Raw genomic sequence first — 15,427 nt, 5'->3', positions numbered from 1 at the left:
TGGGGAAAGGGGAAAAAAAACACAACAGATTGTCAGAGTGCAGAATGATCTGTTTTCAAGCATTAAAGCAGTCAAGTCGATGTGGATTCCATGAAACAAAAGGGATCATTTACAATTTCTTTTTGATGCTCAATTCATATTTACATCTTGGGACAGAAACAAAAAATAAAAATAAGAGATGTCAATGGTTGGCTTTAGTAAGAGAATCACTTGATGCCAATATGAAAGCCAGGGAGAGAAGGCAATTATGCACACGTCACATGCATCCTAAGTTTAGTATGGAAGCTGACATTTCAAACCTGAGTTCAGGAAAATAACATGAAAAGTTTTACTACGAGATCTAAACATGAGGAAAGTTTTAAGAGAGAGGAAAAAAAAAGCACATTGCAGTTGTCAGATAATCTCAACTGATTATCTGAGCTGTGCTAGCTACGGGGAGCACTTACCCTTGAGTCCAGCTAGAAGTTAGCAGGGTAAGAAGGAACAAACCAGAATAACATAAAGACTAGCAACAAGGCTTCGGAAAGCAGACAGGAGTTCTACCCTAGTAGCTAAAGTACTTGGGTTCAAGCAAAGAATGAAAAAGAAAAGAAACAAACAAAATAATAACAAAAAAATCCCCCAAACCAATAACAACAAAAATAAAAAAAACAACAACCCAAATCCTAACTGCTGGAAATAATTTTTTTAAACAATTAGGGAAATAATCATCCCGACCAATTATCAGGGTGGAACATATTACAATTCTCAAAGACATCCATATGTTGGCATATGATGGGCTTAACAGTTATTAGCTAGAAACAGACATTAAAAATGAAAAATATAACAAGGGGTTCTGTCAAACATTCCTTGACCCATTTTTCAAGGAAAAAAATGTCTTTTTTTTTTGCCCCTCCTGCAAAATGATAACTAGGGGTGCAATTTTCACTTTTATATAACACTAACAGAGAGAGGACAAAGACAAGGGCAAGTGGCCACTCTGAGGATGCTTAGTATTGCCAAAGGGGAATATAAATCTTGACAGCCCTGTTACCTACAGTTCTGGAAACCATTTCTACGGAAACCCCGATAATATCTAAAAATGGAGCAATGCCATTAATTGACTAGGGCAAAAAATACCCCAAACAAAGCCACACCCCAAATGAAAAGAAAACAAACCACTTGTGGTTTGGAATTCTTTTTCTTTTTTAATTGTAGCAAAGAAGAAAAAAATATATCTATATATCAAAACATCACATTTTAAAGATCTGGGCAACCCAAATAAAAGGGTTTGTCGAGTCCCACGCAAAATAAGGAATAGCAGGATCTATTTTTCAGCGTTGAAATTGCATAGCAATATTCCACTCCACTCTTCCTGAGATTGTCTTTAGATTTTGCAATTGAACACTGTTATGCAGTCGTGAGGTCAGAGAACAAAATCTGCCTACAGAAGCCTGTGAAGGCAAATTAAGTAGGCGCCCAAGGAATTCAGCTTTGCTCCCAAATTTCCCGACTGCATGATGTGACGTTTTCAAGTCTCTCTTGAACATATATTATGTGACAAGACTGAAGGATTTATTTTTTAATCACCAAGAAAATTTCTATGCTTTCTAGGTTGCTTACTACTGCCATGAAAATGATAATAATAATAAAATAACAACATTAATAATAGGAAAGCAGTTGTAAATTTGTTATTGCAATGTATCTTTCTGGGAAAAAAATCACTCACTAGCAAGAATGGCATCTATCAGGAAGGTTATTTGTAAAAGAAACATTTAGAGGGAGGAAGGGAGGGAAAGAGAGACACAGAGAGAGAGGGAGAGAGAAAGGGAGAGAGGGAGAGGGAGAGACAGAGAGAGAGAGAGAGAGAGAGAGAGAGAGAGAGAGAGAGAGAGAGAGAGAGAGTGCACAGATTTAAGTGGTTAACAATGACTCTTACCTTTTAGCTGGACAAGGAAACCTTTTTAAAATGCAATACTTGACTGTCTTTAAGGTTTGACATTTTGTGCCTTTGATAGCAAAATGATCTTAATTTTTATCAATGTAGTATCTCATTGTTCATTCAATTATTTGATTACTTAGCTAATTATCTGGCTATTTAATTATTCAATGATACCAAAGGTTATTTTATAACAGTTTTATGTTGTACATTTTGGCATTATCTGAACTCAAGTCTTTCTGGGTCTTGGTTTCCTGAAAAATGAGGGAGTTAGACTAGGCAATCTGTGAGGTCTCTTCCAACTTTTATGTCTTTAAGGCCCAGAATAATGTTCAGGGTTTAATTGAATAACCTATGTTAATAGTAAGTTATTTAATGCTACTCATATGAGCATACTCCACAAAAGGCTCACCTTGGAGCCACAAATACCTGGGTTCACATCCTGCTTCTGAATATGAGCTATCTATCTCACCATAGGCATATCACTCAGCATTTCAGGGCAACTCTCTAAAACTTTAGGTTCCACAGGGACTAAGGATTTACATCGAAGGGCCTGGATCCAAATCTGAGCTCTGAGATTTTACCTCCTGTGCCAGTCTGAGCAAGGCACTTTACTGTCCTGGACTTCTCTCTCATCTGGAAAAAGAAGGGATTAAAGTCCAGCTGTGGTGTCAGACTCCAACAGAAATGGATCTCTCTGGCCGCACATTGACTTAGAAAACCATAAATTTACATTATCTATGTTGCATTGTATTTTGATTTGTTAGACATTTATTTGCTACATTTTAATCTGGTTTTATTGGCACTGGGAAGGTTCTCCAGAGGCATCCTGACAGCTGCAGGTTTGACACCTCTAGACTGTAGGGCTGCTGAGATCCTTCCCAGATCTCAGTCCCATCATGGGCCCTATGTTTTGGCCAAGGGAATTTGCATTCCAGGAATTCGTCATATGGAGGCAATCAGATATTCGGGCCCTTTCCTGTTTTCCCCTCCTTTCCCCACCTGAATTGATCTTAGGAGACAGTTCTGTCTGACCACCCCTTCTCAGTGGCTTCATCCACATCATACTCACTAACTGTGGGGGTCTCCCAACACTCTTCCTGGGCCGTTTTTTCTTCTCTCTCCATCATGTGTCACTTGATCATTTTGCCAATTCCCATATTTTCAGGGATCATCTCCATGTATATGATTCCCAGATCTATATATCTAGTCTTAGGCCCTCTGCTGAAGGCCAGTCCCATATTATGGACTGATTTTTCCAACATTTCAAAGGGGATATCTTAGAGATATCTCAAAATCAACATCTCTAATGCAGAATTTCTTTTTTTTTTTTTTAAGCAATCGGGGTTAAGTAACTTGCTCAGGGTTACATGGCCAGGTGTTTCTGGGTGGGTGCTAAGTGTCTGAGCCCGGGATTCGATCCCAGGTCATCCCGACACTGGAGCCGGTGCTTACTCGCTGTGCTACCTGGCCGCCCCTAATGCAGAATTTCTTATCTACCCTTCTCCTCTAACCTTCCCTTTTTCTGAACTTCCTTCTTACTGTTGAGGGGACTACTTTTCCCCCAAGCACCCAGGCTCACATCCTTAGCGAACCCTCAGCTCCTCACTCACTTCATATAGCTAACCTGATACAGTAGTTTATCTTAGAGTTCTTACCATCACAAAATCTTTCCAACGTATGATCCCTTCTTTCTGCGTCCACAACCAAAATCCTAGTTCAGACCTTTATTGCCTCTTGCTTGAACTATTACAATATTTTTCTAACTCCTGTTCTGACTCTTATGTGTCTCCATTCTAATTCAACCTCTATTTAACAGCCAGGGTGATTTTTCTAAAGGGTAAGGGGCAGCTAGATAGCACAGTGGCTGGAGTGCTGGACCTGGAATTAGGAAGACTCATCTTCCCAAGTTCAAATCTGGCCTCAGACACTAGCTCTGTGACCCTGGACAAGTCACTTCACTCTGTTTGCCTCAGTTTCCTCATCTGCAAAATGAGCTGGAGAAGGAAATGACAAACTGCTCCAGTATATTTGCCAAGAAAATCCTTCTGGCAATATCATCACCTGGCTCAGTAGGTTTCAATTGCCCCTCCTTAACTTCAGGATCAAATAGAAAATGCTGTTTGGAATTTAAAGCTTTGCATGACTTGATCCCTTCTTACCTTTCCAGTCTTGTCATACTTTATTTAACTCCACACACTCTATGTTTTCACAAGACTGGTCTACTTGTAGTTTGTCGAACACGATCATTCATCTCCTAATTCCATGCATTTTCATTCGCTATTCCCCATAACTGGAATGCTTTCTGTGTTGCCTCTAAATTCTCATGCCTTCCTTTTAAGGCTTGGCTAAAATCTCACCTATTCCTCAGAGTGCCTCCCACCTGCTGGGTATACAGCTGGAATTTAGTCATGCATGCTTCTCTTCCTCCTTTCAAATTGGAGCTCCTTGAGGGCAAGAACCATGTTTTTGCCTTTCTTTGCATTCCTAGTACTTAGCATCATGTAGGGTCATTGTAACCTGTTGACCAATTAATAAATACTTGCTGATTGACTGTTTTATCAGTGTGCTAAGTTTAGTCAAGACACTTATGTGTCAATAGCCATCTACTTCAATATATCAATAAACATTGATCATTTGTACTTGGCACTGAGGATACAGTGATACAGAAATGAAGGGCCTTCACCTTCAAGGAGCTTATATTGCAATGTGGACACAATCTGTACACATGTTAAGTTGGAAGAAAACATGCAGAAAGTATATAAAAGTTAATTTGGGAGGTTGAGGGCAGCAATGGCAAGTGGGAGATCAGGAAAGGCTCTATGTAGAGGATGGTCCCTGGACCTTGCCTTGAAAGAAGATGGGGTTGGATGAGGGTGGCTGTGAAGACAGCTTGTAAAGGCCTGGAGGCAGGAGATGGAGCTTCATGTGTGAGAACCTGTAAGAAGGCCTTGACCCTATAGTGTGGAATGCAGAAGGGTGTGTGGAATGGCAAGTAGGAGCATGAACAAGATTTGAGAGGCAAGAGGAAGTTACTGGAACTCATGGAGTGGGGCAGTGATGCGCTCTAGAAATACCACTTGTCCGGTCCTGATGGGTAGAACATGGTCCAATAAATGGAAAACCAACTTGTTTTCTTTTAATTTGGAGCTGAGGCCCAGAGAAGTTAAAAACCGTGTGGTAGAGGTAGGGTTCACACAACAGCCTTTGGGTGATGAACCCAGACCTCTTTTCACTGTCATAGCCTGTTTAACTGGTTTATTACACATGACTCAGATCCAATAATTCCCAAGGCACCCTCATTCTCCATTAGTTAGGACACTCTGCAAGAGGATAAGCCCTTCATGGTAGCCTATAGCTTGGCGTAGCCAGTTTTTCAATTCACCCCTTGCCCCTCCCCCCCACACCATCCTTCTTAATAGATGGTCAGGGACTTTTGAAGTACATGGTGCTTGGCCCACAGTAATCACTTAATAAATACTTGCCCCACCAATAGGTGGAGCAGTGGAGAGGGCACCAGGTCTTGAGTTGGGGAGACCTGAATTCAAATCTGGTCTGACATTTACTAGCTATGTTACCTTGGGTAAATCACTTTACAACATTTGCTTCAGTTTCCTGCTCTGTAAAGTGAGTTGGAGAAATGGCAAACCACTCTAGTATCTTTGCTAAGAAAACCCCAAGTGGCGTCAGAAAGAGTGGGACAAGACTGAAAGGACTGACCAATAACAAACAATCTATTTATCTGACCAATAACAAACAATCTATTTATCTCCTAACCTCTAATCTCATTGCCCTCCCGCCAACTCAAGCTTTGACTGACATCACCTCCCTCAGCCTCCTCTCCCCTGCGATTGGTAGACTGGAGGGTGGAGGGCTAAATTTCTCCCAATACTTTCCTTTATAGAGGACACAAACTAGACTTTGTCTCAATCCACTTTGCATTCGCTGCTCTGTCCCCACTCTGGGCACCTCCTGGTCTCCCCCCTTGTTCCCTCCTTTTTAACTTGCTTTTGCATGTTGCCTCTACTCTCCCCCCGCCCCCATTAGCTCCTCGAGGGCAGGACTGTCTCTTTGTTGATTGTATCTCTAGCATCAGCACAGTGCCTAGGCACATGGTAAATACTTCTTATAGACATTGATTGGCTTGATTAGTGGATAGAGGGTCAGCTTTCAGGTCAGGAGAATCTGGGTTAAATATGTGTTAGTTATGTGACCAAGAGCACATGATTTCCAAGGATCATAAATTTAAAATTATAAAGGACCTAAAAGGTCATCTAGTCTAACACCTTCATTTTACAGATGAGAAAACAGACCAAGAGAGATCATGTGACTTGCGCACATAGCCAGTAAATGGCAGAAGCATAATTTGAACCCAGTTTCTTAAATCCAAATTCTGTGATCTTTCTGTAGAACTATACTGCCTTTGGCAAGTCACATGACCACTGAGTGACTTGGAGGCAATGATCAGACACTAAGTTATAGAAAGTTAATTATCTTCATCAGTGGAGAAAATTTCCATTAAACATTGAAGAAATTACACATTCAGAGTACCTTCCCTTCCAGAATTAATGACCCAAAAAAGGTAATGGGTACATTAACTAGTCTGCTAGGAATCACAAAGAGGATCATAGAATATTAGAAACTGAGGCAGCATGATAGGACCCAACATTTGGAATCAGGAGGTCTGAGTTCAAATAGTCCCTCAGATACTTACTACTGTAGCCATATGATCCTGAATTAGTGAGTTACTTAAACTCTATGTGCCTTTTTCTTCATCTGCAAAATGAGGGGGAAATTTGGACTCCAAGGTCCTTCCTAACTCTAAATTGAGCAATGACCTAGTTTAACCCTATCATTGCTCTGGAAGACAGGGCCCTGGGGAGTGAAGTCACTGGGGGCCAGTAGGCCCTCTCCCTGAGGGGAGGGACTGTCATTGTTCATCTCTGTATTTTCAGATCTTAGCAGGGTGATTTTCACAGAGCAGGTGCCTTACTAATTCCTGTTTGTGTTAGCCTGCTCAAGGTCACCCAGCCAGCAAGTGACAGATGCTGGGAGGGTAACCAGGTCTGAAAGCCCAGCCTACTTTCCACTGCCTCATGCAAAGATTCTAATTCAGACAATCTGGAAGCATTCACCCAAATGGCAATGTCCCAGGTGTGTTTCAGCTTTCTTAATGGACATACAAGCAGCATGGAGAAGATGACCATGTCAGAAGGATCCTGGGAACTGCACCTTCACTAGTTAACTTGTATTTTGCAAACAAGGCCAGAAATTCAGCAGCCATACTAGTATATGCAGACTTCTCAGGAGCTATTTTGGAAATAACAAGATTTCTTCCCCGCCCCACCCCCCCAGCCCCAAATGGGTGAAACAACTTTCCCTTAGCAGGACTTAGCACAGCACCGGCACATAGCAGGTATTTAATTAATGTTTATGGATTGATTGAACTTGTTGCATTTCTAATATAGTCTTTGTCAATCATGGGGAATGATATAATGAGATTTGCTACATCTGTTCACCCTTTCTTTGACTGTCATAAAAGGTTCTGAGAAATTAGACTCACCAACAGGCTTAATGGCAGTCTAGTGACGAGGTCCATTCTGATGGATTTCTAAGCCACTGTCTACACTGACCTCTACTAGAATTCCTACCCCAATGACATGTCATGGCATTGTGGAGATCCTGGGTTCTCAAAGTCCATAATAGCATTGTGCCAATTGCAGTGGCTTTGTGTCTGGACCGTGGGACAGACTGAGTTTCAGTGTAGACAACTAAATTCCAAGAATCTTATCAGCAGGTTGGATCCAAGGAGATAGATTTTTGACTGCAACAGCTCTTGAAGATCACCTAATACATTGTAGAGAGTTTGTGACCTGATGGAGGGGCTGCCCACATCAGCCACATTGCCTAGATCTGCAATCTCAGAGTTATCTTCCACAATTCCCTCTTCCTCCTTCCTCCACCCCTTCCATGGCCAAGTCATGTCAAATTTTGCTGGTTCTTACTTACACAACATCTCTCAAAATGTCCCCTTATGTCCAATCATAGTAGGCTTCTATTCTAATTCCGAACATCATCATTTCTTACTTGAACTATTGCAATAACCCTAAAGGAAGCCCTCCCTGATCCCCAGGCTTTTCAGAATTCCTCCTCTCCTCACATCCTCACATTATATGGCATTGCCTTCTCAGTGTAAATGTTGTCTGATAGGGTTAAATTTCTAGTCTGTCTATGAATCTCCACCACCTAGCACAATGCTTTGCCCATAGCAGAGGATTAATAAATGCTTGTTTAGTTGAATTGAATTAAGCTGAAATATACAAGGCCAGCTAAGAATGGAAAACAGTGTGGAATACAAAAATGATTATAGGATTTGGAGTCCAAGGACCTGGGTTCAAATACAGATTCTATTTCTTGTTACTTCTGTGACCTTGTCCAAGTCACCTAGACCTCAGCTTGCTCATCTTTGAAATAAACAGTTGGACTAAATAATTTAATTTTCACCTTTCATTTGTTAAAATATGTAGGGAAAGAAATAGCCTTTCTTTGTTCAATATTTATTATTGATTTCCTACATTAAAATAGATCTTATTGACATCTTTTGTTTGTATATCACTTATTTTCTTCCGCCTTTCTGAGAGTCATCCTTTATTTTAAAAAAGCCTATTTAAAAAGACCAGAAAAATAAAAAAGGAAGAGGAAAAAATTCAGTAAAACAGATCAAAGCATTTAAAAAATCCGACACATTTAACATTCCTTCTTCATGATCACTCTTTTTTTTCCCTACCCTCGCCTCTGGCTGACTGATTTCTGAGTCCTATGAGGCTCCTCTGGACCATCTTATGTGGGACATGAAAATGCCCATTTGTCTGATATGATTTACATAAGATTATGCCTGGAGGAAAGGAGATCAAATGTACAAAGTGGAAAGGAACTGTTTTATTTGAATGTACTATGTAAGTTCATGTGAATAGAATCTCATTAAAAAATGTGTAGAAACCCTATGAAAACCTTCAGAATCCAACTGAACTATGTTATTTTGCTAGGGCAGGATCACAGAATGGTAATAAATCATTTATAACTTAACTATGAATAGAAATTGTGCAATTTAGTAAGTAAGGAAGCAAGAATGTGTGAAATTTATCCAATCCAATGTGGATTTCCTCCAGTCCAGTTCCAAGGTCATTTAAGCCTTTTCTGAGTCAAACCACTGAATATCCTCCAGAATACTCAAGAATCCCAAAGTTGGAAGGGGGCCTCAGGGGCATCCATTCCAACCGAAACCAGAGCAGGAAAACCCCTCCACAAAGTACAAGGAAAGTGGACCTGGAAACTTTACTTGAAGACCTCCAGTAAGAGGGATCTCCTAGCTCCCAAGGCACACCTCTCTACTGGCGGATAATTCTCATAATTAGACATTTTCCTTAAATCAGGACTAATGTTGCCTCTTTGCAATTTTTTCTCTTTTCTCCCAATTCTTCCCTCCAGTAATAAACAGAACACTGTACTCTTTCTTCTATGCAATGATCCCTCAGAAACTTGAAGACAGTTGTCATGCCCTCTATGGAGACTTCTAATCTCCAGAATAATGACCTTCATTTCCTTCAGCTAATCTCCATATGTCATGATTTTGAGGTCCTTTGTCATCTTGGTTTCCATTCACTGGCTCAATCATGTTCTTCTTAAAATGTGGTGCCTGTAACGGAACCTCATGTACCAGATAATGTTTGCTCAGGGCAGAATACGGTGGGACCATCCCGTTTTCATTTCTGGAACTTGTGGCTTCTCAAATGCAACTTAAGATGTAAGCAGCAGCCTTCTTGGCTGCCATGTCATAGTGTTGACATACATTGATGTTGCAGCCTGCTAAAGCTATATTTTTAAAAAGATGACCTTTTGTCTAGCCACACTCCCTCTTATACCTTCCTTATATTTAGGAAGTGATTTTTTGAACCCATGTGTAACATTTTGTATTTATCAAATTTGATTCAGACTTACACAGATCCCTTTTCTTAACTCCCTTACAATTATTATAATAATAAAATAATAATAGCTAGTATTTATACAGTTTTAAAGTTTGCAAAGTGCTTTCTATTTTTATCTCATTTGATTCTCACAGCAATTCTGGGAGGTAGGTGCTATTCTCATTTTAGAGATCAGGAAGCTCAGGCAGACAGAAGTTAAATGACCTGCCCAGGGCCACCTAACTAATAATTATTTGAGACTGTATTTGAACTCAAGTTTTATAGTCATAATGACCCAGTTAAACAATTATTATGTAGTTGTATTATGTATATTAGTAGCTAAGAGGCACATGTAATAATGGAAAGCTCTCTGGAAATTTATGAATTTAAATCTTGACCCAGCTTGGTGACCCTGGATAGGTTTCTGAGCCTTGGTTATCTTTTCTGTAAAATAGGAATGATAATCATACTTTCTATATTGTAAATTTTTAAGTATTTTTAAAATGTGAATTATTGTCTTAAGCTTCTTTAGGGAGATTGTCTAAATTTTTTTCTGTGCCATTTACATAGTGCTAAGCACAGTTCTTGGTAAACAACTCCTTGATTAATTGATCGAGTCTAAAACAAGACAATGCAAGTGATCTGTTCTTACAAAACAGTTATAAAGATATCATTCCACTCGACCCTAATTTATCTGATGACTGCTGTTGAAGAGACTCTCTGAGTTATAAGCTGTCCATGATACATTGGTACTGAATCTTGCTTCCCCAAGTCCATACTGCATCCCCCATTCTCCTCCTCCCCAACTCCGTCATCACAAATGCTCAGTGCTCAAATAAGGAGAACTGACTGAGGACGTTTTGCTGGACAAGGAACTCAAATGTATGTGTTCAAAGATCTCATACTGACCTGGGCAGGTTTCAAGAAATGATTTCAATGAATTATCATAAGATCATTGCTTGAGAGCTGGGAAGGACTTGAGAGGACTCTGAGTCTAACTCCCTCATTTTATAGGTGGGCCAGAGAAGAGCAGTGACTTGCCCAGGGTCACAAAGCTAGTAAGCACCTGAGGTGTGATTTGAAGACAAGTCTTCTTGACCCCAAGTCTAGGATTCTATGCACTACCTTATGCTGTCTCTGATAGGATGCTTTCCTACTCATATTTTCTAATATGGGATAAATTTCTAATCTTGGGGGAAAGAACCTAAGATAAGGTTATCAGATAATTTATTGGATAAGGGATCAGAAAATTTAAGATTTTATTCGAGATTCCCTGATTATGAGCTATGTAACTTTGGGCAAGGGCATGTCTATCACTTGGGTCTCAGTTAAGTCATCTGTATAATAGGTATCTTCCCCACCTACCTCCCTGAGTTTCTGTGAAGATTAAAGGATAAATGTACATGAAGGATTTTGTAAATCAAGTGTCATCAAAGAATCACTGAATTTTCAAATACAAAGGCCATCTTGCTTTCGTTCCCCCCAAAAATTACTATTACAACATTCTTAACTACATATTATTAAAATTATTATCAGACTTTGTCATTTGTGTCTAAGATGATACATTTTTGAGGAATATTATATAATTTTAGGGGTAGTTAGGTGACTCAATGGATAGTAAGCCAGGCCTGGATTCATCTTCCTGAATTCAAATCTGGCCTCACACACTAGCTATGTGAACCTGGGCAAGTCACTTCACTCTGCCTCAGTTTCCTCATCTGTAAAATTCACTGGAGAAGGAAATAGCAAACCACTCCACTATTTTTGCCAAGAAAACCCCAAATGGGATCACAAAGAGGTAGACAAGACTGAAACAACTGAGCAATGCGATACCATTTTAGGCCTAGAAAGAGATCTTACATTGCCCCATCTCTGCCCTTTTCCAGATGGGAAAACTGAGGCCTCCAGAGGGAAAATAAACAGACTTCTATAAGAAAGAGAAGTGAGTCTCCTAGCTCTCTGTCCTATACAATTTTTGAGTATGCCATGTATTTTGAAATTCTATTTCACTCTAAGTGATCTTTTATATGCTGAGTGAGGAGGAAGTGCACAACTAGGCAAAGTAGGGAGTTTATAGTAAAAGGAACTGCTTATTTGTGTTTTATGTTCCCATTTTGTTTGTAGCGGCCGTCCTCCTCCTTTTCCTCTTCCTCCTCCTCCTCCTTTTCTTCCTCCTCCTCTTCTTCCTCCTCCTCTTCCTCCTCCTCCTTTTTCTCCTCTTCCTCCTCCTTTTTCTCCTCTTCCTCCTCTTCCTCCTCCTCCTCCTCCTCTTCCTCTTCCTCCTCCTCCTTTTTCTCCTCTTCCTCCTCCTCCTCCAAAGATTAAGGTAGCCTGACAGTGGGGAGAGGGTCAGCCTCAGAGTCAAGAAGACCTGAGTTCAAGTTCCCCCTCTGCCAAGTATGGGTTGTGTGACCCTGGAATCTCTCAGTGTCTTGAGCAGCTCTTTGAAGACCAAGAGTCACAGATGCATTGGTAGAAGGAGTTTCCTCACTGGAAGTTTCTTAAACCAATGAAATTTTCAGGTTTGGGCCCCAAAAAAACCAAACCAGAAAAAGTTTGCAGTGAATAATTACTTTGTCTGACCCTCTACCTAAAAGTAGAAAGCTGCCAAAAAGAAAGTCAAGGAATGCTAGAGGAAAGGCTTTCCTTAGAGGAAATCCTCAGGGCAATGGAAAGGAGAATAGCTTTATGGTCAGAATGTCTGGGTTCAACCCCTTATTTCTTGCAGGGTTTATGGCATTATGACTTTTGAGGTGGAAAGGAGCTCAGAGAGCATATAGTCCAATCCTCTAACTTTACAGATGGGGAAGCTGAGGCCCAGGGAGGAGAAGTAACCTGCCCAAGGTTAAGTAGGCAGTAAGTATCAGAGGCAGGATTTGAACCCAGGTCCTGTATCTCCAAAGCCATTGAGTTTTCCACTACTTTCTTCTGCCTTGTGTAACCTAAAATGCTCTATCAATGTGAACTCTTACTATTACTTTATACAACTCCTTCTCTGGGTCTCATTCTCCTTATCTGTAAAAGGAAGGAGTTGGACTGAGTCCCCTACCAGCTCTAAACTGATTATTCTATGGTCCTGGGGTGTTATAGATGGATAAACTAAAGTCAAGGCAAGTGGAATTAGCCCAAGGCCACACAGCTAGGTAAATGGAAGAGGCAAATTCAGTTTCCCAGTCTCCCCGAATTTTAGACCAGTAATTATATTATATAAGGTCTATCTAACTGCCTGTCTATTGACAAGACACTGGCAAGGGTTGAATGGCAGAAACAGCCAGAGGAAAAAGGAGGCAGATGCTGGAGCACTAAGTAAGGTTGTTTAAGGAGACTATTGTAATTTGGAATCCAAGTTTATTTATTGCCTAACCCAGGATGGGAATTTAAGGCACAAATGCTTTTTTCACTGCATGTGATAATGTCTTATTTTATTTTTAAGTTATTCTTAATGGCAGATTTTTAATTGGTTTCAAATGAAGCCCTATTTATAAAGGAACATTAATAGGAAGGAATAAAGCAAGGAAAGAAATCACATACTTTATCTTAGACGATCAAAGGAAGACAAATGAATGGCTGGCTGTGAATTACCATCCTACCTTTCACCTCTCTGACTCTGGCTTTGTCTCACTTTACCCTTAAAACTGACATAAATGTTCCATATAGTTCAGTCTTTGAAAAAAAAATACATCAAGTATTGCATTTTAAAATCCCATTCATCAATCATTCCATCCCAACTTTTCCCAGGCTTCCCCAACTCATGTTTTCAGCAAACATGCCTGATGAATTTTTGTTTTAAAACATTTTAGAACCCATAAAATGGTGTTTTAAGAAGCTAATTTAACATGATCTTTGGAGATTGCTTTGACTTCATAGGGCAAATCATGGATTAGAGAGTTACATCCTTAGAGAACTTAGTTACTTACAAAATTGAGATATTGGTGCATCTAGCTGAGGTACGTTTCCTCCCTTGGCATTTAGCTTTTGAACTTGAGTTGGGGGGACAGGCTTATGGGACTGGCCAGTGGCCCGGTACATGGCTTGGACCCACAGGATCCGATCTTGTTCATCGTCGCTGGCAAAAATCACGGTGTCTCCTTCTTTAACAGCATTGAAGAAGGCTCGCCCCCCTTCCAAACCTAGAATGAGATCAGACAATATCTCGATGAGATTTGGTCTCTTTCATGCCTCACCATCACAAAGAGCACACTGGGAAATGGTCTTGCCAATGACACTCTTCCCAACCACTGGTGCAATATGTTCACCCTGCTGGCTATATGTCCTGTATAGATGGGTCCGTGTCAATGTCAGCTACCTTAAACTTTGAATTCCTAGGGATCAGGAATTAAGTCTACACATTTATTTTGGGGTTTAACTAACTATAATGCATAACTCCAGCATCAGAAAAAATGTTTTTGGGGCATGATGAATATGAAATTAAATGGCATTTAATTCTTAATTCCTTATTTAGATGTGGGTAGGTCCCTTGAGTAGCAGGCAACTCCTGGTTTGGTACACAGCAAGGCTATGAGCATTTATTAAGATTTTGTGCCAGGCATTGTGCTAAGTGCTGTAGAGAAGAAGAGCAGAAAGAAAATTAGTCCTTACCCTCAAGGAGCTTATATTCTAACGGGAAAGACAGAATACAAAATGAAACTGAAAGGGGTTTGGGAAGCATGGTGCTGAAATCTCGAAGTCAGAAGCACAGCCAGGAGGTAAATGAAGGTTGGCTATCCTGGGACCTTCCCCCAAATGGTGGTACCTGGAGGAATTCACCAATGGGAGAAGAGGGATGTCATGGTGGAAAGATGCTCATGGGTGAGAAGGTCCAGGGAGAATGTTCCAGGAGGCCCTGGGAATAGTAGCTGGTAGACTATTTTGAGTAGTGTCTCATGGGAAGCCTTTGAAACCTATATACACTGTGGCGGTGAACTTTTGGATATAATGTCATCCCAAAGGGGGCAGAATCAAGCAAGTACTTATATTAATTTCCCTCCCCCATTTATAACCCACTTCCTGTAGGTACCTGGGGACATACCTGAAGACTGTCTGGTAGTAGTCAGACCTGCCTGTGAGAAGTGAAAATATATGAACCTCTTTGTTTTCCTCAAGTCTTTCCCAGTCTCTCCAACTGCTACAGCTTTCCTCTCTAAGGTTACTTTCCATCTATTCTGCATGTGTCCTGGGTCTCTCTACTTATATACTCACTATCTCCTCCAAAAGAAAGCTTCTTGAGGTTTTCTGCCTTTCTTTGTTTCCTCAGTGCTTAGCATGATGCCTGATACATAATAAATAGTCAATAAATGCTTGTTAATGCTTTTATTGGTAACAAAAAGGTTGATCCTGGCAATGATTTTCATTTCCCCCCCTCCCTTTCAGAGGTTACTGAGATTTCCATGACAAATGAGGCTGCAAACTGCCAAAATAAGAGTATCTAGGACTGCATTCATTGAGAAAGGAATGCAATGTCCTTACCTGCTCTACTCTGAGTCTTTGAGAAGGAGGCTCAAGAATCTGCTCCTATTTTCATTCAGAGATAGCAATGATGGGGGTG

At 40.5% G+C, this 15,427-nt stretch overlaps 1 protein-coding gene across 4 annotated transcripts in view; it reads right to left on the bottom strand.

Moving 5' to 3' along the window:
• Positions 1 to 15,427, bottom strand: part of CADPS (calcium dependent secretion activator) — a 567,121-nt gene that overhangs the window by 182,842 nt on the left and 368,852 nt on the right. For all 4 annotated transcript variants that reach the window (XM_069084197.1, XM_069084192.1, XM_069084194.1 and 1 more), the window contains exon 11: positions 13,800 to 14,012. In XM_069084197.1, the coding sequence (XP_068940298.1) occupies positions 13,800 to 14,012 (213 nt within the window). The remainder of the gene's footprint in view (positions 1 to 13,799; positions 14,013 to 15,427) is intronic.

The sequence above is a fragment of the Petaurus breviceps genome, unplaced genomic scaffold (genome assembly GCF_028583685.1).
Source record: "Petaurus breviceps papuanus isolate PSGF00001 unplaced genomic scaffold, PetGlider_PUasm1.0 174, whole genome shotgun sequence".
Taxonomy (NCBI): domain Eukaryota; kingdom Metazoa; phylum Chordata; class Mammalia; order Diprotodontia; family Petauridae; genus Petaurus; species Petaurus breviceps.
The sequence above is the reverse complement of the archived record's forward strand: the minus strand, read 5'-3'. Positions and strand labels throughout refer to the sequence as shown.